Here is a 24,863-nt window from a genome sequence, read left to right on the forward strand (position 1 = left end):
CTGTTTCTGGCTATAGGCTCCAAACTTTTTTTCACATCTGTCAGAAAAAATATCTTCAGCAGAGCCCAGAGGAAAGTTTCTTTTAACTTTCATAGCAACAAATGATTCTTTTCTTTCTCTGTGCTGCTGTTTTTTATATCAGATGTTCTGTTTTCTCAGCTGCCCTGAGTCCCTTTGAATCAGAAGAAAACCATATAACACCCATTTTCAGTCACATCTTAACAGATTAAAGATAACATTTTTGTCAGAGGGCTAAATCTCTTAAATTAACTTTAGTTTAAATCAACCTTTCTGCACCTATTTGGGGCTTGTGGTGCTGGTTATCTTGAGTCAAACTGTACAGATGAAAGGGGTTTGCTCCAGTTTACATTCTGTACTCGAACCAAATTACATGACTGCTTTGCTTTGAACAGCTAAAAGTCTGAGCTCAGCAGGTCAAACCAAAGACAGCTGCAGGAGCATGCTGCAAAATTACAAATCATGACAGTAGGTAGTATCTTATTTCTAGGGGTGGGAGAAAAAAATCCATTCACATGTGTATCAGGATTTTTAAGGGGATATTTAAATCGTGATCCTTTGTCAAACAAACCACATTTTTTGAAATGAAATTTAAGTCGTTCATTTTAGTCTTTGTTTATAAGCTGGACTGTTTGTAGAACTTTTCATCATTTAACTTTTTCTATTTGGTCTGCTGTTAAAAAAGAAAACTAAAAATTACAAAAATCGAAAATAGTGAAGAACTGCAATTTAAATTGACTCTGCCCCCCAAAAGTCGTAAAAGAATTGAAACAGGAGAAAAGCATTTCATCCCAGTCCTATTTATTTCCTTTGCAAAGCGTGAAACACAAGTTGTTCCTCTTATTCCCCTCTCCCCTCCTCAGTCCTCTCTCCAATGAGCAGCACAAAGAGCTCTTGGGCACTTTGGTAACTCAATAATACCATGGAAAAGAGAAAGACAGACCAGGAAAAAAGCATCAACAATAACAGAAGAGTCACTTTGATTATAACCAACTTCGAGACAGTGGTTGAGCACATCCCTGTCATCTCAAAGCCTGTACTTTCAATGATCCCTCCTTACTTACCCAACTAATACGATAACGCTGAATGGTCACACAGGGCTGGTTAACGTTGTCACAAGTCAACTCAGAGTCTCTGTGAATTGAAGGGTCTCAGAGTTCTGAAACTGAAAGGCTTCAGTGCTTTGATCGGTGTCTTTCAGAGAAGGTATCAGGAAAGCACAAGCAGCAACTTTCAAACCTCAAATCATCTAGGCCCAAGTCTTGTCATGACCCGGCTCACAAGACAGGAAATCACACAGTTAAGGAAGTGAGGCACAAGATTATTAACAAAAGAAAGAACTGTTAGCTCAAGGTTTTCAGTTGTTTAGTTAAAATATTTGGGTTAGGATCAGGCAAAGAGGCAGGCATTTAGCCTCATCACTAAAGCCCTGTCTTCCCCAAGTGGTTCAGTTTGGTTTGTTTCACATATTTTGTGGCGTTTCCTTTGACTAAAACTGGAATAGGTACCCAAATTACCAACCCAACACTGAAAAAAATAATCATGGCAAAAACCTTGACTTTAAGAGGTCAAATCATTTTAAATTTGTGTTAATTACATAAGTTCAAAGCAAAAGGATGCATTTAATTCAAAGTACTAATATCAGCCTGAGGCTGGCAGTGGAAACACAAACAGGATCAGGCTTTACCAATCCAACCAGTACCAAACTATACTGATCCATACTGGAAGTGGCGCTGATGACGTCCCAACACCTGGAGAAGAAGCTGTTGAAGCGTTACCTATGCCAATCTGCAGGGTTTCTTTGACCTCATTTTTAAAGACTGGAGGTTGTGGTTTGATCTATCTCTGGATGACTGGGGCACTGAAAATCCAGAGTATAGCTTGCAACAAATCCTGCTTTGTAGTACAGAATCCACACATAACAGATAAAATCATCTCAACATTTTGGCTCTGGGGCTCATTCTTTCAAACCTCATTTTAAAGTTTCAGATGAAAGAAAATATAGAAAATTCTCTGACAGAAGTTATACAGAAAGAATTTAGGCCCCTAAGATGTTTCTCTGTTGGGTTTTTCCCTTTCAGTATTTCACCCAGAACGTCTGCTGATCTTCCCTTGAGTGTTTTGACCCCCTCTGCTGCAGGTTAATGCAGCAGCATGTGGAGTCAGCTGGATGTGAAATATTACCCCCATCACAGCATGTTTGTATTTGGAGGCTGTTTCTACTTGTAGTACACATCCATACAAGGCACGACGGGTGCTCAGTGTAAACACAGCACACACATTGTTGGCAGAAGGACGTCCATTAGAGAGGACGTGCTGATGGCGACCTCTGATAACTCAGACTGCCTTCAGGTGCAGAGAGGCCATACTCAGCCTGAGGAGGGGGGGGGCCAGGAGGACAGATGAAAGATGTGTTTGTGTCTGTTTTACAATTAGTCACATGAAATAAATATGGGGGATAAATCAGGCCTGCAGTGACTGTTTTACTCCCCAGAAAGTCATCCAGGAACAAAGGAAGCTTTGATAAATACACTTTCAGCTTGGAGTCAGCTCTTGTGAAAAAGCAAAAGGGTCAGCGTAAAAAGACAAAATGAGGCCAGATGCACTTCTTGTTTTATAGACTTGACATTATTATTATTATATAAAATTAAATTAGTCTTCTGACTTCATAGAATGATGAGATTAGTGTTAGAACTTTGACTTTGTATACCACATCTGACTTTAAAAAAGCTTTACTCGGATCAAAGAGTGAAGAAATCTGATGTTTTTCTCACAATTTGGACTTTTTCTTCTAAATTCAGGCTTAAGTCTCATAGTTTAGAAATAAAAGCCGAAATTCTGACCACTTAAAAAAGCACGCGGCCAGACTTTTGAAAACTGCCTTTATTTTGGTTCTGAAATTAGGTTAGAATGCTGACATTTACAAGAGGGTAAAAAAGAATCCCTTGTTAGTACACAGAAAGAAAATAAATATATGGGCTGAGATTTGTGCCAACTGAGTTTCAATTATCATATTGAATTTGTAAAGCATGATCTGAAATTGAATTTGATTCTTTGAAACTAAATTTATTTGGTTTAAAATTGTGTTTAACCTCCTTGAAAATTAATTTCTCTACATTCCTTTAATTTTGTATTTTTGAATTTAACTTAGTTTTGAACATGAATCCACTTACAGCAGTAAATTTTAAGGCATCTGTCGCTATCACGCCACACTCAACACACACTGCACTGCGCACACCCAGTTTTTTTGCTGTAGAATACTCTAAGAGTTTACTGTTGCCTCAAACCTTTAAATTAAAGCTTTGCCAACTTGACAAAAATGAAAAAACAGAAAAGTACTCAGAGATTGCAAACCGCCTCCAAGCATATTGTGATGGTCACGCAACGCTTTACTCCTACTTCAATGTTATACTCCCTTTCAGCAGACTGTCTGCTACAACTTGGTGTTGGTTGCAGGTTTGCACGATAATTAGTTACCTGACAGTGTTGAAAATTAAGATGACCCAGTACAAATTTCATATTCCAGATCTTAGTATCCAGAATATTGCCAGGATCTGGATCATACTTTTACATTTGTCAGAAATTATGGTGACCTTGTCTTGTATTCTTTTGCAAAACAGTCCGACCATTTATCGTTGAGTTATATAAACATACGGTGAAAACGGCCCTATCTCACAATGATAAAGAATCCTTTTAAAAAACTCCTGGATCCAGACGGTGATCCAGATCAACTCCAAAATTCAATCACTTCTTCCTTATCCCATTCTGAACATTTCCCGAAAATTTCATCAAAATCCATTTGTTACTTTTTGAGTTATGTTGTTCACAAACAAATAGATAAACTATCCCAAAAACATGAACTCCTTGGCGGAGGGGAGTTGAGAAAACTACAGCTTTAAGAGACTATGAGAAGGATCTGTTTTATTTGGATTACAGCGACACCTTCGGCCCAGAGTTAACAAGGCTGGTGTTTGTTTTGTAAATGAATGGAGATCAGATCATTTTTTCTAAGTTTGAGTTAATTTTAAGTTAATTTTGGGGTTTTCTTTATGCCTTTATTCAGAGAGGAGGGGACGGTGGATAGATCAGAAAACAGTGTAAGAGTAGGGAGTGGCATGCAGGAAAGAGGCCACAGGGTGGATTCAAACCTGGGCCACCCGCGTTAAAGTGAAGCTCATGAAGTCTGACCAAGACTGCTTGGCCATCTGCACTTCAGATCTTTTTTTAAACTCTACTTTGTTCGAGAAATCTTTTTACGAGATATAACGCAACGAAGTTAAGTATTTATCAACAATTACGTAGAGCTCTAGTTTGAAATGTGTCAATAGGCAAACACTGTTAGTTTGTACTGTAATTTAGTAACCAGCGATATGTTGTGCCTCTGGCAGCCTGGTGCTCTGAGGCATGTCTGTAATGTGTATGCAGATAAAAAAAGTTATTAAAGATGCATTCAGCAATCTGATCACAGAGGAGAGGAACAACATAGAAGAATCTGTTTTACGAGCAGGTAATAGATAGCGGCGCTGTGACATAACTTGAAAAAAAAATTTGGACTGGTAAGGTGAATGTGGCTGATGTTAAGTCTGAAAAGTCATTTTTTTACTGAAAATAAGACATAAAGACTTGATGATATTTCAGTTTTTTGCTGTACTCCTACAGTTTAACTTGCGTTTTAGCCTGTAGCTCATGCTCTATCACTCTGCTGTTTAGCTTTCTTCTGTTCCTCTGTCCTTTTTCTGTCTGACAGTAAGGCTCTGTCCACCATCACTACAAAATTAATCACAGAAACTGTCTTCAGCAGAGAAAAATCAGATCTCTCCTCTCACTACTAAACTTCATCGGCTGGCGTGGTGTTGTAGTACAGACTTCGTTGTGCCATAAAACAACAGTCCTGTCCAACCAGATCAGGGAAATAAGATTTAGCATTTAGGAATAACCAATATTGGGGCTGATAATTTCATTTTAAATTGTGGATAATAGTCAGGAATATATCCAGAAAGGAGACCTTTTCTAGATAACTAAGAAACTCGTCACAGTCCCTTTAATGTTGTTTGCAGCACAATACAACATTTTTGCTCAACAGTGTTCAACAGTGTTGGAAAGAGTCAGTGTGTTTTTTTTCTTTTCTCTCTGTTCACGAGAGCTTCTTTACAGTTGTGGCATCTCTTTCCTGAAAGGTGCGATGAAAACACTCTGAGATTTGAATGAGTTCAGATGAAAACACACCGTCACAGACGCAGGCAGGAAGTTCAACAAGTATCTGCACGAAACCACACGAGACCTCCAACAACTGATTTTTGCAGAAGAAAAACCAATCGAGTTTAGGAAAAAGGAGTAAATATTTAAAGATAAGAAAGCGTGCATTAAAAAAAAGACAGAAACATAGATTATTTTGACCGTTGGTCTTTCTGAAGCAGGGGGAGGAGAGAGCTGAGTGGGAGGGAATCTTAAGAAAGACTTCAGGAAACCGTTAACTTCCTTCTTTAAAAAAACAAGTTCTCTTTTCATTTTGTTCTTCTTCTGCTCTCTCCTTATTTATCCTCCTTTCTCCTGACTTTAACAACCCACATAATAAACACGTCTCCATCTTGCTGTGTGGTTTATGATCAGATACCTGCATGTCAGTGCAAAACAATGCAGTTAGTACATTTTCAAAATTCGTTTTATACAACTTTTCAGGTTTTTTTCAAAATGAATATGCATTTAAATCTTATTTCTAAAAACAGTAAAATCTACTTGTTTTAAAATATACGTGCAAAATGCTTCATCTTCGGTTTAAAGAGTGGCAGCCTCCTCTTCTAAAAACCTTGTGCACTTTGTAAATAAATGCAGTTTAAAGCAAACTGCATGCAAATAATACAGAACTGATATGAAACATTTTTTTGCAATGCAGGACAAAAAAGCCAGTAGGTAACAGCAAAAGCCAAACCATGTCATGCAGAGATGTTTCAAATGAAACTGAGCAACTACGGATGAGAAACTTGATCCTCTACGAGCAAAACTGAAACAGCATTTTGTAGACATCAGGGAGTTGAAAAAAGAGTCATGCAATCTGCACACTGTGCAAAAACAGAACAAAATACTGCTGCAAGAAGACAATTGTTAGAGTAAGCCCAGGAAATGGTGCACACAATGTAAAAGAGTCACCCTACTGATGTGCTTAGATTGAATCTGCTGTGCTTGATGTATTTAGATTACACACATTATCACCTGTCCCTGATTTTTGACCTCTTCAGCTCTGCTCATTCTGCAGATGTACAGTTTAAGTATTTCAGAGCAGAATAGAAGAGGATAGATGGAGCCCGGAAAACTCCCAGTGAGAAAAAGCCAAGCAGAACCTGAGTGAATGGGAAATGACTCATTAACAGGACGAGAAAACATTAATAAAAAACAATTAAAGGAACACTCCACCCGAGTCGTGTCTGATCAGTGCATGAGTCAAGGAGGGACTGAAAACAAGAGGGGACCTACCAATCCAACATAAAACAAGTTTAGGGAAAACAGGAAAACCCAACACAAAGACAAGGTGGAATAAAAGTGCATTTTGAGCCACTGAGTGTTTGAACCTCTGAAGATCCAAACATTGAACACGCAAAGCAAATTTCTGAGACATTCAAAGCATCTTTGTTGAAAATGCAAATGTGCACGTGGCAAACAGAATCTGAAGATAACAATGAACCATAAGCAGTCTGCTGTTGAAGACATTCTCCTGTCAGTTTCATTTTAGATATCATGAACTGCTGCATGTTCATGCTGACTCTTCTTTGTTTTCTCAGTTAAAGTCTCATTTCAGACCAGACTCCTTCTTCTGCAGATCTTTTTGCTCTCTTCTTTCGATGACCGTAACCTCCCTGCTCTCTCTGAATCACATTTGTTTGTCTTCCTGACTCACTTTGCATCCACATGAGTCACTCATGCAAATCACATTTCCTTGGAGTCGTTATTTTGTCCTGAAGCACGAGTGGACACATGAGCTCAAACAGCCATGGACATAAAGATCTCAGAAACCTCCCACACAGACTGGTTCAGGTTTATGGACTCTAGGGCTATTTGCAGACATTCAAATGACTTTATTCTGCATGTAGATCTACCGCACATTGAAACGATGGTAAACGTGTCCTTATGATCTAACGCTGCTCATAGTTTTAGTCTTTTACTCTTAAGTCTTTGATTTTTCGTGAAGCGAAAGGCTTGTAGTGATACATAAATCTTCTACGAAAGTTAAGATTGAAAAAAAATGCCCCCATACTTAAGGGATCTTTGCTGCTGCTGTCCCTGCCTTGGTTTTTTATGTATGCATATAAAAGAAAGGAAAGATATGCTGTGCCCTTCCACACAAGCTCATGAAAGGGCGAAGAGAGTGATCCTGACTGAACTCAACAGAAAAAAAAATACTCCCAAGTGAGAAGTCTTCTTTTGCGTGATTTGAAGATGCTGGTTTGAAGCTTTTTGGCTGCCACTGGACAGTAGGGGGAGCTCTAAGCACTTTGGTCTCACCTTTTTTTTGTTATCCAGTTTCAGTTTTTTATTTGGTAAATGCTTTTTAAACATTAAGTGAGAATTTCTGGTATTAAGTCATATTCTTGTGTTTCATGAAATATTTTAGCTTTTATTTAAAACTTTTTTGTACATATTGCATGAATTTGAAATAGATTTTAAAAGAACCTTTAAATTTTCTTCTTGATTAACTGTTTTTGGACTTTGTTTAATGGTGTTGAATAAACAAAATTTTGCTGTTGATTTTTTTTATCCAAATACTCAAGTTTCTTTTTGTGAAAGGATTTTTTGTTGAAATGTTTTTGTGTGTAAAGTTTTATTTATTTAAAGGGCAACTCCGGTTTTTTGACACCTGGACCTTAGTGTGTGTGCATGCTCATATACTCACTCAGACAAACATCGTGCAGCTTGGAGTCCTTCAGAAGTTATTTAGATCCAACCGATTTTAGCCGCACTTAGCAAGGGCCACGGCAAGGGAGCTTCAGCGCGGGACATAATCTCTGCAAAATCGCTCATTTCGGCTATATTTTTTCGTCCATCGCCAGTGTTATCATAAAGTCAGCTCGTCTACCGTCTTCAGGTGGGTCAGCTGACCCAGAGCTGACCTGGTAAACAAACGTTTGACGGTTGTCCTTACCGGTTTGAGCCTGAGTACATGAACGAGGGGCTCCATGAAAGAAGGATGCAGGGAGAGAGACGAAGAGCTGGCTCGAGAACAACAAACAGGAGCACGTCCACGAACTAGTGGTGCGCTTGTGGACAGTGTTCACCTATGGCAACAGAAGAGGAGTGTGTTTGTGATAACAATGGATAGCGATGGATGAAAAAATATAGCCGAAATGAGCAATTTTGCAGAGATTATGTCCCGCGCTGAAGCTCCCTTGCCGTGGCCCCCGCTAAGTGCGGCTAAAATCGGTTGGATCTAAATAACTTCTGAAAGACTCCGAGCTGCACAATGTTTGTCTGAGTGAGTATATGAGCATGCACACACCTATAAATAAGGTCCAGGTGTCAAAAAAACGCAGTTGCCCTTTAAGTAAAATATTTTTGCATTTATAGAAAAATGTGCTTGATTGCAGTAAGTAAAATATTTTTGAGTTTGTTGAAATATCTTTGCAGTGAGTGTTTTTTTTTTTCATTCAGTGATATACATTTTTTTTGGTCAATAAACTATTAACTGTTTTCAGTTATCCATATTTTACAATTAGTCAAATGTTTTTTGTGGTTGGCCTTCAGGGACACGCAGCTCATTTTATCTTTTTGTTGCATTTTGTACATTTAATCCAATCTTTTGTCAATGTGTTTAAAAGACTTTTAGGACTTCTTCAGTTCTTAGACTGCCCTTTTTATTGATATCGGGTTTGTTTTTTGATTTTTGTTTTGTTTTACTCCTTTTTGTTTAGAAGCTTGTAAATTTTTTATGAAATGTTTGTTTCATTCACTCATGTGTTATTGTACTTGAATTTGAGAAATATTTAAACTAAATGTCTTTTTTAATAAAAAGTTGTTTTGTGTTTGTGTTTGTAGAGAAGGACTACAGCAGCCTGTGTGAGCGGCAGCCCATCGGACGATTACTCTTCAGACAATTCTGCGAAACACGACCTGAACTGAGACGCTGCGTCAAGTTCCTGGACGCTGTGGTAAGCAGTGTGTGTGTGTGTGGGAAAAAAGAGTTTGAGCCAGGGTCTCAAGGACTTGTCTTTCGTTTTTCCTCGAAGTGCTGCAGAATTCCAGTCTGAGAAGGACAGAAGGGAGAAAAATGTGTTTTTTGATTTTTTTTTTTCTAACCTTGACATCTTTCTGCTCCAAAGACAGAAAAGACAGTCTAGTGGAAGTGAAAGGACAACGGAGAAAAGTCTTGGCAGTGAATTATCGTAAAAAAAAGGATCAAACACTCTTAAAATATTGTCACAACTTAAGAGTGAAATTAGAAATTATCTGATGAAGGAAAAAAAGGATTTATGAATGTGTGTATGAATTCATGATGAATTGGGGGTAAGAACTGGGAGATAAAGAGATGGGGGAAAAAAGAGAGATGGAAGAGCACACAGAGGGAGGAGGGTAAAAGACAAGAGAGGAAGAAGAGGAAGAAGCATAAAAAGTTGGTGCAGAAGGCAAAAGAGGAGGAGGAGGAGTAAGATTGGGAAGAAGACAAGGTTAGGGACAGAAGTAAGGGGATACTTGAAGGACTACCAGGAGGACGATTGGACAAGAAGAAGTGTAAGAAGGTGAAAGAATGGAGCTGGAGTTCAAGTGGAAGGAAAAGGGGAAGAAGTAAGAAAAGAAGAACGAAAGAGAAGATAAAGACCAGATAAGGAGAAGCATAGATAGTTGAAGAGGTGAAAAAGAAAAAAGGAAAAAGCAGAATAGGAGTAGGAGAAGAGGAAGCAAGGAAAGAGAAGGAGGAGACGGACCTGTGGTAGAAAAGGAGAAGCATAGAGGTTTGAAGAGGTGAAGCAGGAGGAGGAATTTAGGGAGGAAAGAATGAGGAGAATGAAAACTTCAGATCTGAGTGTTTCTGTTTTCATGTGGAACAGAGGTAAAAGGATCAAAGAACAAAAAAACACAATTAATATGTAAAAAATAATAGATATAGTCTGATTTAGAATGTAAACATCTGCAGTCAGTGAGAGCAGACAACGTGAGGTCAGTGAAGGCATCATGCATCTGTCTGTAAACACATCACGGCTCCACTCAGACTGACCATCAGTCCAGCTTTCACTCGTCCGGCGGATACAACTCTCATACAAGGCAATTATCTCCATCCCCCCACCTCCGCAGCTGCTTCCTCAGAGAGCCAAATAAGATCCGACCCGCCCTCCGCTGTCACTTAGCGTTAGCTTACGCTGAGAGGAAGCACTCTGGAGTTTTCCAGTCGGCTCGGTTTACTGTCCAGCCACTCAGAGAGAAACAGAAGATCACAACAATCAGAGGAGGCAAACACAGAGATAGAGTTACAGCAGAGCAAAAATCAACATAACTCAAGTTTCCTCTTATGTTTCTCTCCTGCAGGCCGAGTACGAGGTGACTCCAGATGAGAAGAGAAAGGAGTGTGGTCAGGAGCTCATCGACAAATACTTCAACCCAAAGGTGAACACTGCTTACCTGACCTCTGTCCAGCTGTTTAAAACTCTCTTCATGATTTTACCATAAAGCAGTTCAGTCCAAGGTGAGCTGAGAAAAAGAAGTTAGGAAGTGATTGTTTGGAAACTGAGATAATGCCTCTCACAAGATCCTCTAACAGAAATCTTTTAACCTGAAAAGCCTTGTTATGACTTTCAGATATGGTCTGAAGTTTTTGAAATCTTGCTGTGAACACAGCAAAGTTTGCTGTGAACACAGCAAAGTTTAACATGTTCCCGAGAATTGTTTTTGTTTTTTTGTTTTCTGGCATGTGAAAGTTTTCTGTGCTAACAAAAAACTTTCCTGTGAGCAAGCAAGTTTTTCATGTCCATCGTCATAGAGAGAAATCTTTTTGAGCACATAGGAAAGTTTTCTTACTTACAAGAAAGTTTTCTGTCTAAAATTTTTTTATGGGAGTACGGGAGTTTTTCCAAAAACACAAATAAGAGACAAGGACAAGGAGTGTGCCAACTAGATGTGACTTCATTTCATTGTTGCCTCATTTTCGTTCATTTAATTTTATTAGTTGGTTCAGGCCCAGAACACATGACTGAGAGGAGACAATTACGAGTTTTCCACGTTCTCGAGAAAACTATCTGTACTCACACAAAGTTTTCTGTTGTTACAATGAAGTTTTCTGTGTTTCTGTGCTAATGTAAAACTTTCTTGTGAGCGCAGGAAACTTCATGTGCTCAAATTTTTCCCGGGAAAGTTTTCCTGAACACATTAGAAGTTTTTTCGTCCTAAAACAAAATAAGGTGTGCTCCTGAGACCAACCAGTGCCTTACTGCCTATCTTTTGGTGGCTTCAAGATCTGATAAGTACAAAATTTTATGTCACAAAGGAACACAAAAAGAATCACAAAGGTCAAATGTCATTTTGACCTTTAAGGTGGTGCATTTCATTCGCCGAGTAACGTGAAAGAAAAAGTTCGATCTTTGTATTATCACTTTATTCAACTACTGTCCTGAGCAACAGAAACGTCTCTCATGCGTGATCAAAACTTTGCTCGTGAGCGAGGAAAACTTTGCTTGAGAGGCTGGTATCTGGTTATTCCATTTGTAGGAAACATATTTATGAGAGTGCGTAAATGTCAAAATGTCAGATTGTTTTACAGATTTTCCTCAACCGTAGTATTTAGGACCCGGGCAGGATGTTTTTGACGTATTGTTATTGTGAAAATGTGTCAAATAAAAAGTAAGAAACCACTCCAGCCGGGCTAAAGTTTCTGCTCTGTTCCTCATAAATCTCTGAGCTTCATGTCTCAGTGAACATACATGTCTGAGCGTGCAGACGTCTGCAGAGAGTAAAACAATCATCACAGTCATAAACCCAGTTTGTCCGGCTCTTCTCAGTTGAGTCACCTTTGTTCACCTGGAGCTGGTGTTTTTGTTTTATTTCAGTCAGAGGAGCACGTGCCTGAGGTGGAGGAGGCCATGATGGCTCAGTGCACAGAGAGGCTCCAGCACGAGGCCTGCAAGGAGCTCTTCAAGGACTGTACCAAGTGAGAGCAGGAAGGGGGAATTCATCTCTGTTATCAGAAACTTCATGTTGAACATCTGCTTTCTGCAAATTTAAGGCTTTTCATTGGCATGAATATTTGTTTACATTTGTTAAAATTTTGAGGCAGGACTTTGGTTTCACTTGGAGTACAATTTAAAGAGACTGTGAGGAAAATCTAAGCGATCTTGAAAAACTCTTTTCTAGATTTTGTAACCCACAACTTAAAATGAAATTATCATCATCATCATCTCTGCTGAAAATGATTACTTTGATTCATTTTGTAGAGATGGTGGACACAGAAGCCTAACTGTCAGACAGAAAAAAGGACAGAAGAGTAAACCAGGACAGTTCCCCAAATCACTGACCCGTACCGTCCCACTTTGGGACCCTTCTGTTGGGGTGCCAGACATACCAAGCCAACCCCAGAAGGTGGAGCTAGAAACACTGCAGTCCTTTGATTGGTCGAAAGAATCACCACTTGCTGTATTTCTTCTGGCAGCACACAGCCCTCTCTGAAACAAAGCTTGATTGCGCTTTGGAACAAAGAGCCACATGGCAATCACAAAGAAGACAAATTGCTGGATGTCTTCCATCATTGCTCTTTGTTTATGTCACGTTTTTCTTCTTCAGTGGATTAATTTGTAGGGTACACTGTGTTGCACTGCTGTGCCGTCACGCTAATTCGTAACTGTCACCATCAAGCTTACACGCCACTTACCAAGAAGGGCACACTTGGCTGTGGAAACGCAAAAAGGATCAGGCTTTACCGATCCAGCCTGTGCCAAACTATACTGATCCATACTGGACCGCTTGGTGGCATCAGAGCTTATCACAGCCCGTCCACAAGCTGGCGCTCTGCTTTGAGTCAAAGCCATATCACTCTCCTTTTTCCTCTTTTGGTTTCCTACTCAGTTCCCCATCCTCTCCAGATGAAATCAGCCCCAAAATAAACCTGAAAAAGGCATGAACAGTCATTTAAATCCGGGACTAGATGAGGGTCCTTGGCTTTGGGAACCAGGGGAACCAAAGTTTTTGTGCACTACTTGAATCAAAGTTGAGTTCATCTTTAATAAAAAGCCAAAAAGCTTTTGTTTACAACAGTAAGTGATAGAAACAGAAATATCTGTTTTTTTTAATCCCCAAACCCTTTGTTTTGAGGTATTTTTGGAAGACAACAAGCCTCTGACAGAATGTGTGTGCAAACCATTAGTCCAGCTGGCAACTCTTTCTAAAGCTTTACACTTTTTTAAGAGTTAAAACCTCATAAATCTGTTAAAATAAGGGTTCATTATTCCTGCTGAAGCTGTTTGTTGTTTTTGTCCCAGATTGATCCACGACTTCCTGAGCGTGGCGCCGTTTGCAGACTACCTCGACAGCATGTACTACAACAGGTTCCTCCAGTGGAAGTGGCTGGAGAGGTAACATTAAACCATCATCTTCATCTCGTCTTCATGTGTCCCTGCTGCTTTCTTCTCTTAACTTCCTCACACACACTGAACTTCAGAGCTCGCTCGGAGTCAACTCTGGCTTTCAGGTCAGGACACGCTCAGAGAGTTTCCTCACTCCTGTGTCCTCATCAGGGAAGAACCACGCAATCACTGAGCCTCTGAGTGATATCAGCACCACGTACGTCACGGCTCAGTTCAAGATTGCAAAATGGAAAAGTCTCACAGTGAGCGAGATAAGTGGCTGAAGAAGCTTTTGTTTGAGAATTGAGACGCCGGTGATTCTGACCTCCTTTGTTGTTAGAGAAATAAATCTCTCATCACAGAAAACGGTTGTTAGGAGATTTATCAGGTTTGTTTACAGAAAGAGAAAGTTCTAGTGGGTCTGCGTCTCATCAGGAGACTGTGAGGGATCCCAGACCCAGCTTCAGGTGCTGATGTAAATATTCTGTCTACACCATCTGTTAAACTCACGCTCTTCATAAACCGGCTGATACGACCTGTGCTTTGTGACCTGGATGAAAACCTAAAGAGAAGGGAGTCACCCAGGAGTCACCCAGGAGTCGGCATTAGCTCAGAAAGATAAACAAAACAACAGATAAAGGGCCTCCTTCTCTCCTTTTTTCACCTTATTTCACCTTTTTCAATTAATAAAAGAAAACTTTTTTGAGATAAGGTCCTTAGTCACAATCTTTCCAAAATTTCCTATGGGTGGTTCGATTTCTAAAAACTATGTCTCTTTTTGTGTTCAACAGACAACCAGTGACAAAAAACACATTTCGACAGTACAGAGTTTTAGGGAAAGGAGGCTTTGGAGAGGTGAGTGTTTTATTTTTTTTAACTTCTTTTTACTTTAAAGGGGCTGTGAGGAGTTTGAAAGTGATTTTGAAAAAGGCTCACTTCTAGATATATGCCTGATCGTAATCCACACTTAAAAATGAGATTATCAGCACCAATATTGCTGGTTACAGGTTATTTTATATTGCTACTTCTAAGCTTACAGTTTGGGGCGACCAGGACCGGATTGATCTATGGCACGTCCAGCTACACCTAGTTATAGAGACCTAGGTCTCTATGACAACACCACACCGGCTGACAAAGTTTAGTAGTGAGAAGAGATAAAACACAGAGACCTGTCTTTTGCTGCTAAAAACAATTTTTATGAGTAATTTTGTAGTGTTGGTGGACACAGGAGTCTAACTGTCAGACAGAAAAAGGACAGAAGAGCAAAAGAAAGATAAACAGGAGAGTGATACAGCTTGAGCTTAAGGCTAATTACAGCCCAAGCTAAAGGCTAATTAGCCTTTAGCTTGGGCTGTATCACTCAATAACATAAGGGCTAAGCTGTTTGTTATAATGTTCATTCAAAACCACAGTCAGCAGTTATTCTGCAGTGGTCTGTTCAAACTTGAGAGTAATAATAAACGGCTACTAAACTACTTACAAACTGACAGTGTTTACTTGTTGTCACGTTAGCCTACAGATATGTCGGAGCACGTGGTCTTCATGGTTCAGCCTGCGTGCTGTTTTTCATCAAAAGAAGTCAAGCTGATCTTTTATTGCTGGAACAATCACAAGTGCAGTTAATAAAACCACACGTACAAACACTGAAATACTCCTTTCATAAAGGCTGGTAGAATATTTCAACCCATACTAACACTCCTCAGCCAGACTTTGAGATATTTATAAGCATCAAAAACTGATTTTACTAAGAGGAATTTAGCAGCACCATCACTATCAGGTAGCCCCCCTCCTACACAGTCTGTTAACTCTTTATCCGTCTTTGTTTCAGGTGTGTGCGTGTCAGGTACGGGCCACAGGGAAGATGTATGCCTGCAAGAAACTAGAGAAGAAGAGGATAAAGAAGAGGAAAGGAGAGTCCATGGCACTGAATGAGAAGCAGATTCTGGAGAAAGTCAACAGCAGATTTGTTGTAAGAGTGCTTTAAAGAGTGTTAACTTTGTTTACCTTTACTTAGTTTTAAGGAGAATTGGACTGAGAGGAGACATTTGACTTCTCATATCTGCAGGTGAGTTTAGCGTACGCCTACGAGACCAAGGATGCTCTCTGCCTTGTGTTGACACTGATGAACGGAGGAGACCTGAAGTTCCACATCTATCACATGGGCGAGGCGGGTTTCGAGGAGACGAGAGCTGTGTTTTACTCTGCAGAGATCTGCTGTGGGCTGGAGGACCTGCACCGAGAGCGGATTGTCTACAGGTTGGCAGATTTAGAGCAAACATCGTCTTTGATTTGTATGCGTCATCTTCACTTTTTAACCCCTCTTTCTGTCTCACAGGGACCTTAAACCTGAAAACATCCTGCTGGATGACCATGGTGAGAAATACTTACAGGAACAAGTTAGACACTATGTTTAAAAGCAGTATGTGAGAGCACTTTCCACCATCAGCCACCAGAGGGCGCTCTGACTCCAGTTGAATGCCTCTTATGTTGTTGGAAGCCCAAGTCCTGCAGAGAAACCTTACCTCTGCAAAACAATAGCTCCACTTGGGAAAATGTAACTTTGACTGACAGGATAGTCGTTTTTTTTCCAGGTCACATCAGAATATCAGACCTGGGTTTGGCAGTTCATGTCCCAGAGGAACAGACCATTAAAGGTCGAGTGGGAACTGTGGGGTACATGGGTGAGTGATAATCCTCTATGAGATTGATTTCTGTGAGTCTTGACTTCGTAGAGTGATGGTCTGACATGTGTCGCTGCAGCTCCGGAGGTGGTGAAGAACGAGCGATACACCTTCAGTCCGGACTGGTGGGCTCTGGGATGCCTGCTGTACGAGATGATTGAGGGTCAGTCCCCCTTCCAGCAGAGGAAGAAGAAGATCAAGAGGGAGGAGGTGGAGCGACTGGTGAAGGACGTGGAGGAGGAGTATTCCAGCAAATTCTCTGAAGACGCAAAGTCAATCTGTAAAATGGTGAGTGGATGACAAGCTACTGCAGTCACTGGTTAGTGTTGTCACTTCCTGTTTCTTATAATTTCTGATCCTTCAGCTTTTGGCCAAAGACCCGTCACAGCGACTGGGCTGTCAGGGTGAAGGGGCCTCCGAGGTCAAAGCTCATCCAATCTTCAGACCCATTAACTTCAAACGGCTGGAGGCCGGCATGCTGCAGGCACCTTTCATTCCAGATGTAAGTCCACCACCATGGATTTTCAGATCCAAAGAGTGGGACAAAGCTAAGACTGATGGATTCAGGAAAGTCACAAAAATTCCCTAAAATAGCTTTATTAATCTGACTTTGTGGACTTAGTTCAAAATTTTTTTGTGGTTTAGCTTAGAAACAGTGGAAGATATTAAAAATAATAATAACAATCACGAAAAAAAAACAGTAGGAACTAAACAATGTTATGCTATCAATACAATGAAATTAAGTCAGAACGATAGAAAGACATCAAAATAATAGAATGATGTCAGAACAATAAAATGATATTAAAACATTAGAAAGTTATTGAAACAATAAAATAAGACCAGAATAATAGAATGTTATCAAAGCATCTAAATTACATCAAAGCAATAGAATAAAATTAAAGCAATAGAATGTAGTTGTAACAAATAAAACTGATAAAGACAATAGAATGTTTTTTAAAACAATAGAATGAGATTAAAAAACCCACGATCAAAACAGTGAAAAGAATTCAAAACATTAGAATATCAAAGCATTCGAATTAATTCAAAGCAATTGAATGTTTTCAAACAACAAAATGTTATCAGAATAGAATAATACCATAAAAGTAGAACAAGATCAAACAGTATGTTATCAAGAAAGTAAAATGAGATTTAAAAAAAAAATAACGATTAAAACATGAGAATGGTATCAAAATAATAAAATGAAATCAAAATAAAACAATAGACATTAGAATAATGTTGAAACTATAGAATAAGACCAGAACAATTGAATTCTATTAATTGTTTATTACATCAAAGCAACAGAATGTGAATAAAGCAATTATTATAGCAATAAACCGAGAATGATATCAAAACAATAGAATTTTGTCAGAGCAATTAAGTGTGAAATGTAAAAGCAATGTTCTCTCAGACTGTGTATGGAGACAAAAACACTTTTGCATGGAATATTTCTGCACCTTCCAATGTACAGTCTCTGTAGATGAACAGCTGTAAATGAAGATGTGTTCATGAGGAGTTTGTGTGTGTTTGTGTGTGTGTGTGTGTGTGTGTGTGTGTGTTTCAGCCACAGGCAATCTACTGCAAAGACGTGTTGGACATCGAGCAGTTCTCCACGGTGAAAGGAGTGGAGCTGGAGCCCAAAGACGATTCTTTCTACAGCAAAGTGTCCACGGGAAGCGTCTCCATCCCCTGGCAGGACGAGGTAAAAAACACTAACAGCTTTATCTTTAAATCTGTAAATCTGCAGGGTGATGTTCCTCTTGTTTCACATGAGCCAGAGATATGACATCTGGTTCTTTTTCCCACAGATGATCGAGACAGAGTGCTTTTTAGAGCTGAATGTTTTCCACCAGGATGGGACAGTTCCTCCTGACCTGGACTGGAGAGGACAGCCGTCCCCTCCCCCCAAACAGGGACTGCTGCAGCGGCTTTTTGGCAGACAGGTCAGTGAACACAGAAAACATAGATGGACAAGTGCTAAAGATGAAGATAGTGTTTCTTCCCAACAAAATACAAAATCACTGCAGTGCAGGATTTACCCAAAGCAGCAGAATGAGATCACAAAAACAGAATGACATCTGTAAGACCATAACACTTCTTCACGTGTGTTTCTGTAGGTTCACTCTGATTACTGTGTGCTCTCTGTCTCCCTTCATAGGACTGCTGTGGTAACTGCAGTGACAGCGATGAGGAGCCCACTAGGCTGTGACAAACACACACACACACACACACACACACACACACACACACACACACACACACACACACACACACACACACACACACACACACACACACACACACACACACACAGGATCTTATTTGTTTACAACTTTTGCACATTTGTATTTTGAAGACCGTGCTCTCTCTAAATGTCAGAATGTATATTTTCAGCATAGCCATAACAATGTTAAATGTTATTTAAATAGAAAAATGTGCAGATGGGAGAGAAGACAAACAGGTTCTTTAATTTTTATTTTTTCATCCAGGGAACTTCTTCTGTTTTTTTTCATTCACATTCCTGCTCTTACACTCGTCCGTGTTTCCGACGCAGAGCCGCCGCAGCCCGTCAGGGGCAGCTGCCTGCTGTAAGAAGTGCCTTGCTGGAGGGCACCCTGACAGTGGTTACTAAAGGGAGGACTGAGCATTCCTCTTGTCTCTTTACTTTGTCCAGGGAATCAAACCAGTGACTTTCAGCTCATGAACTGTGACCACTTTTCCTCCTCCTTCGCCCTCCATCCTGCTGTGACAAACCTCAGCTTGTTTTTCTTCTATTTAAGTCTTTTAATAAAAGTTTGATTTTTATTTAGGCTTGGATTTTATGGCTGTGGAGTGACGTTTTCTCTTCCTGCAGATGTTTTTGTATCATGTTCATATATTTGTGTGGCGCAGAAATCCCTGAATCTATCTGAGACTTAAACAGAGCATCTACTCCTCTTAAAAACAAAGCACCGTCCCTTTAAGGAAATGTTACATTCTCTTCACAGAGGGAAAATTTCAAAACAATTAATAGAGGAAGATTTATTCTAAAAAGTGCCTTTAAAAGCTTTTAATGATCCTCTCTGCTCGGGCTCAGGATGTCACGCTGACATTAGCTTTGACATTTCTGCTGTATGAAAAGATGACGCAGGTGAGAAGAAGACAGATGAGTGGTTGAGAGTGAAAACAACACAGTCTGTTCAGTGAGTTGGTCAGAGGACAAGGGGAAGACTTGAAGAAGTGGTTCAAAAAAGAGGGAGGGAAACCAGATGGTTAATGCAGGACAGAAAAAGCAGAGCAGCTCTCCCTCTCTTGGAGATGTTAATTCACTCTTCAACATTTCTTCAGCGGCTCTGAGTATTTCTTGTTCTCTGCCCTTTTGGCTAATTGCACTTCATTTCACCTGTTACGAAAGCTCCTCTGATGAGAGATGAAGCTCAGCAGGACTCCTCGTCCTCTGGAAATCCATCACAGAGCCTCTAAAACGATCCTCGCTCATTATTTTTGAGGGACGAGATGTTCGTCTTCAGAGTGGTTCTGCTGTTCGGGTGGTTCGGGTGTTTGGTTACAGATGGTGAATGAAACAGAGGCTGATTCACAGCATGAAGAACAGTCAGAGCACTGCTGGGGAAGGAGTGTAGGGTTATGCAGACATTAAAGAGTTAATCTGCTGAAGGACACTGAACTTTCAACCAAGACAGGGATCTGCGCCCTTTAAACAACTTTTAATTGATTTAATTTTTCTTATTAATGGAAAAACAATAGTTGTCTAATAAAATATGTATTTAATAAAATATAAATGTGTGACTTTACAGGTCTAACCAACCAAAGATTAAGGCAGGGGTTAACATGAACAAAGTTTAAAATCTTAAAGTTAAAAGTTGTAACACATAAAACCAAAGTCAAAATAATACTTTAAAAAAGAAGCATAAAAACGTTAGGATACTTATACCAAACTTAAGTCAAAATACGGTAATTTTAAAACTGAGATAGAATTTTAACATTAAAAAAACAAAGTTGAGATATAGCTGTACAGTTATGACATAAGAGTTGAGATAAAATAATTGGATAACGAGATTAGAGTTGTGATAAGTAGGAACAACATTATGGTAGAAAATAAGACAGCAACAAAATTAAGCAGAGATAAAGTTGAGATTAAGTCTTTATGTTACAAGATTAAATTGGAGATAAATAATAAAGTAATGAGAGAAAAGTTGAGATAAAGTTGTCACGAAACACAACTGAAGCCGCGATATAGTCGTAATGTTTTGGGATTAAAGTTTAAATAAATTTCAGTGACAAGTCTGAAGTGTAGATAAAGTTAGAATATAAAAGTCAGGATAAAGTAATACAGCAATAAAACTTAAATTGTGATTAGCACTAGATAAAGTCGAGTTATGTTACAGGATTAAAGTTGAGATACAGTCAAGATGAAGTAGAGATCAAGAAAAAAAAAGTGATGAGATTAAAATTGTGATAAGCATATAGTCGAGATAAAGGTGAGATGAACTCATTTCACAGGATTAAAGTTGAGATGAAGAGGTAAAGTAATGAAATTAAAGTTGAGATTAAGTTGTCATGTTGCAAGATTAAAGTTGAGATAAGTGATGAGTAATGAAGAATAAAAAAATGAGATTAAAGTTGAGATAAAGTAGAGATAGAGTGGCCATGGTACAGGATTAAAGTTGAGATAAGGTTAATAAAGTGATGAGACTGAAGCTGAGATATAGTCAAGATAAAGTCCACTTCAATCTTGTAACATTACAACTTTTATTTTTGATGTCTTGGTTGTTTTTGACCCAGGCGGTCTTCCTCTGCCGTGGGTCTGAAAGTTATTTTTGTTTTAATAAATGCATGAGAAGGAAAAATGTTGATCTGTTTATGTAAACATGTCTCCTCCTCCATCCTCCTCTGCATTACCATGGTAACTATAAATCGAGAAAGGATTAATGTGAAACTGTAAGAAGACTAACACCCACACAAACAAACACACACACTCCCACACTAACACATCCTCTCAGTGTGTTTATGTCTGTATGTTGTGATGAGTCCCTGCTGCTGTTTCAGAGGATCAGGTGAGCAGGCAGGTGATTGGCCCCTGATTACAGGAGTACATCCTCTCAGATGAAGTGTACAGACTCAGCTGGAACAATCATCTCCCCTTCATGAAATCACCTAAAGGACTGATTCTGCTCCCAGACACTTTGCAGTCATTACTTTTGATTTGGTTGTAGGCGTAAACAATTAGCTGAATAAGAAGAAGACGAGTCTCTTCCTCCTCTCAGTGTCAAAATATGAGGAGCCCCATGAAGTTTCTTTACGTTTCGCAGTCAGTGAGTGTGGACAGCGAAGGTTTGAGCAGGTGTGGTGTGTGTGTGGTGGTGAAAACGTCGGGAAGAGACTGTGTAAACTTGATGTAAACCATTCAAACCTCAGTTTATCTCTGCTCCTAAACATGTTTGACTTCTGATGATAACAGAGAACACACTCCCGCTCGTTCAGAGAGTGTGTGAGCTGACTGTGTGTTGCTGTGTCACATCTTGGTCAGACTTCATGCATTCACACTTTCTAACCCACTCACACACATTTGTCACCGTTAGTGTGTCAGCATTGATGTCAGCTCTCTCTATCTCTCTGTGACGCTCTCCTGATCCCACTCAGTCCCTGGTTTTCTCTTTGTTTCTTTGTCTTCTCTCTCAAACACTTCCTCTGGGTCAGATCCCACGCACAGCGTCGACTCTGAATGGTTTTTGTTGTTCACTTTGGGTTCTTTTTTTTTGTTTGTTTGGTTCTCTGAGTCATTCACATCTGACCAAGTGACTCTGCACACTTGGTTTCTGGCGTACAGACCCGGGGATCAGCTGCAAATTTCAAACGTATTGTTTATAATAAACTCCTCAGTGATTCATCTGGGGAGAGAATTACTCGCTAAATTAAACAGAAACATTAATCCACCATGTCTGGGAAATGAAACATTCTGCTTGCATGAGTCCATGTGAGGGATTTTTCAGCAAGAGCCAGAAAAGTGCCTCCTTCACAGCAACTCTACAAGTCCTGGTGTTTCAGGAGTTATATTTATCTTCACAGCTTGAAAAGCAGCCTCTGTCTGAAACTCTTTGTCTACGTCACACTGCAGGTCTTAATGCTCAAATCTGATCATTGTTAGGCTGCTCAAATTACATTTTTATATGTGGTTTTTCTGTGCACTGCAGACAGACCTGCTTGCTCGGTTGGAAATTAATGACTGTGTTTCAGTCTTATGTTAAAGCAGTTTGTGAGCAGGTTTTCATTTTTTGTTGTCATTGAGTGTGACTCCCGTCTCCCCGTTCTTGGCTATGTTCACTCTTTGTTGAAAGTGACCCAATTCTGATTTTTTGGCTCAAATGGACGGTGGCTGATGGGTGTCAGATGATTTGCAAAGGCCACAACACAAATGCAAGAGCAAAACACGAATGCAAAAGCGACAAAGTGACACAATGGAAGTACAGCCACAACGGCAGTTAAAAGAGGTGAGTTATCCCAACAGACAGAGAAAAATTGTGAAAGTAAGTACATGATCAGCTTTTTTTAACTTCATCTATGATGAACATAGCTTCGCAGGGATGTTGTGATATCCTTCATAGTACTCATACTTCTTTATTTACCTAGCAAAATATGTCATCTTAGCTTTACAAATCAGTCATGTCATAATGTTAGCATTAGAGCTAAGATAAACAAAAAAAATCATTGACTTACTTTTACAGGTTTTCTAAGAAAAACTTCAGGATAAAAGTCCACTTAATTTGCATGTAGAGAATGTGTATTTGTAACGTGCATGGAGAGAAGAGAAATTGAAACTTAAGTATACATACCTGGTTTTCATTGTGGAGAGCTGGGAGAGAAAAAGGTGGGGATCATACAGGCATCAAAGAAAACCCTAAATAAGAAACCACACTTTAGAAAACGAGTCCCCAAAACCTGGGGCTTTTGTAAACACCATTCAGTGTGTGATGAGAGAGACGAGTGCATAGAGAGAAGAGAAATTGAAACTTATCTGCATATGCTCAGTCTGAACATCCAGGATTGGGATAAGAAAGCAGGATACCCCCTCTTTATAAAAAAACATTAAAAAGTAGAATAGGAAAAAATAACTGTCATGAGCAGAGGCAGGCCTAGAGTTTCCAGGTCAGAGGTTCCAGTTTACACTCTGACAGGAAGCGTCCCTGAGCTCTGTGTGACCAGACTCTGACAGCAGAAACCATGTCATCAGATGAACTCCTGAGTGGAGTTTCTCTCCACCTGCTGAGAGCAACAAACAGCTCAGTGATGACTCCAAAAATAAACTGTTACTACATCCTTTCTCCTCTCAGTCAGAGGGGAAACAAACGATCCACGTTTGTTGGGGGGATTTCAGCCAGAGCCAAAACACTCGAGCTGTCTGGATGCCAAAAATCTGACTCCACGGTGCCAAAGCAGAGCTGCATCCAGGCTGAAGAGTTAGTCAGCGTGATAGGCTGATCGGAGAGGCAGAGAAAGAAGAGTCACTGAATTTGAGACTATTTCAAGACCAGATGGATGCAGATGGGGAGGTAGAGGAGCAAGGACAGGTAGAAGAATTAGAGAATGAGAGGCAGATTGCCAAAAAGAAGGTACTTATTTTCCTGTCTTGATTTTTTTTCCAGTTTGTTTGTATTTCTTATCATGTTGCTGTTCCAAACACTGAACTGCTCTAATGGTGACCACAGAAATTGAACTTTCTGGCACAGAGTTTTGAGTTTTGAAGTAAATCATCGACAGGGGCAGTATTGGCAGTGGGGTGGGCTTTGAGTCTCCTCATCAACAGTTATAGGGCCCCCACCTATTGATCAGCTGAGCTGTGCCCTTAGTTGGACAACTTGTGATCTTCTAAATTGCTGAGTTAGACAATAATTCACCCCCAACAGTGTGCAATTAGAGAAATCAGGTGTTCAGACATTTTTTTTATACCATACTGTAGACATGTTTATTTTGAGATTCTGAGTCATTTCAACAAGTGCGGGAACAGCCTCTCTGTTACAAGCCCACTGACGCTTCTCACGTTTATCAGTTCTGAATGAACAAAAAACCATAGATGGTGTGTCTGTCAGCATGGTCAAGATAAATACCATCTGGCTTCGACATGCTTTGTTTTTTACTTAAAGTTGGTGGACAACTTTAGGTGGTTTCAGTGTCTGACTTCCTGTTCTGCTGGATTTGCTAAATTGATGCTGTTCCAGCATCTAGCAGAAATAGAACACCTGAAGTACACCAGAAACGTCTGCTGTGCGACTCCGTTGCACTGCATCTTGACTGAGTTTGTCACTGTACACTGCGTGCAACAAGCAGCGTGACTGACAGACAGCTGGAGTCACTAAACAGAGGAGTTCCCGCACTTCCCTTTCATTGATAAGTCTCTCTTCATTCATGTTGGGCTATAAAACCTCAAACCTGTTGACTGTTCTGGCTCCACTCATTATGTCTGTATGTCTTTGTACTGAAGCTAAAATGCACTGATTTTGACACAGTCTGTTTTATTTTGAAAGTCACTGGGTGCTTTTAGGTAGATGGCTGCGTATTATCTGCAACACAACGGACCACAAATGAGTTGACCCATTGATTTGAACGAAACCTATTTGATCTGTTTGCTGTAAGGGAACGG

At 39.8% G+C, this 24,863-nt stretch overlaps 1 protein-coding gene across 1 annotated transcript in view; it reads left to right on the forward strand.

The window, feature by feature from the left end:
* The window catches only part of grk6 (G protein-coupled receptor kinase 6), a 33,208-nt gene extending 14,225 nt beyond the window's left edge, over positions 1-18,983 (forward strand). Inside the window, exons 3-16 of the mRNA XM_074672362.1 lie at positions 9,043-9,155; positions 10,528-10,605; positions 12,042-12,142; positions 13,467-13,559; positions 14,342-14,405; positions 15,379-15,519; positions 15,616-15,806; positions 15,886-15,923; positions 16,142-16,231; positions 16,311-16,519; positions 16,596-16,733; positions 17,793-17,930; positions 18,037-18,171; positions 18,387-18,983. Coding sequence (XP_074528463.1) covers positions 9,043-9,155; positions 10,528-10,605; positions 12,042-12,142; positions 13,467-13,559; positions 14,342-14,405; positions 15,379-15,519; positions 15,616-15,806; positions 15,886-15,923; positions 16,142-16,231; positions 16,311-16,519; positions 16,596-16,733; positions 17,793-17,930; positions 18,037-18,171; positions 18,387-18,437 — 1,580 coding nt within the window. The 3' untranslated portion in view covers positions 18,438-18,983. The remainder of the gene's footprint in view (positions 1-9,042; positions 9,156-10,527; positions 10,606-12,041; positions 12,143-13,466; positions 13,560-14,341; positions 14,406-15,378; positions 15,520-15,615; positions 15,807-15,885; positions 15,924-16,141; positions 16,232-16,310; positions 16,520-16,595; positions 16,734-17,792; positions 17,931-18,036; positions 18,172-18,386) is intronic.
* The last annotated feature ends 5,880 nt before the right edge of the window (positions 18,984-24,863 follow it).

This window comes from Halichoeres trimaculatus, unplaced genomic scaffold (genome assembly GCF_033239565.1).
Source record: "Halichoeres trimaculatus isolate MK-OKI-2021-1 unplaced genomic scaffold, fHalTri1.1 fHalTri1_scaffold_6, whole genome shotgun sequence".
Classification (NCBI taxonomy): domain Eukaryota; kingdom Metazoa; phylum Chordata; class Actinopteri; order Labriformes; family Labridae; genus Halichoeres; species Halichoeres trimaculatus.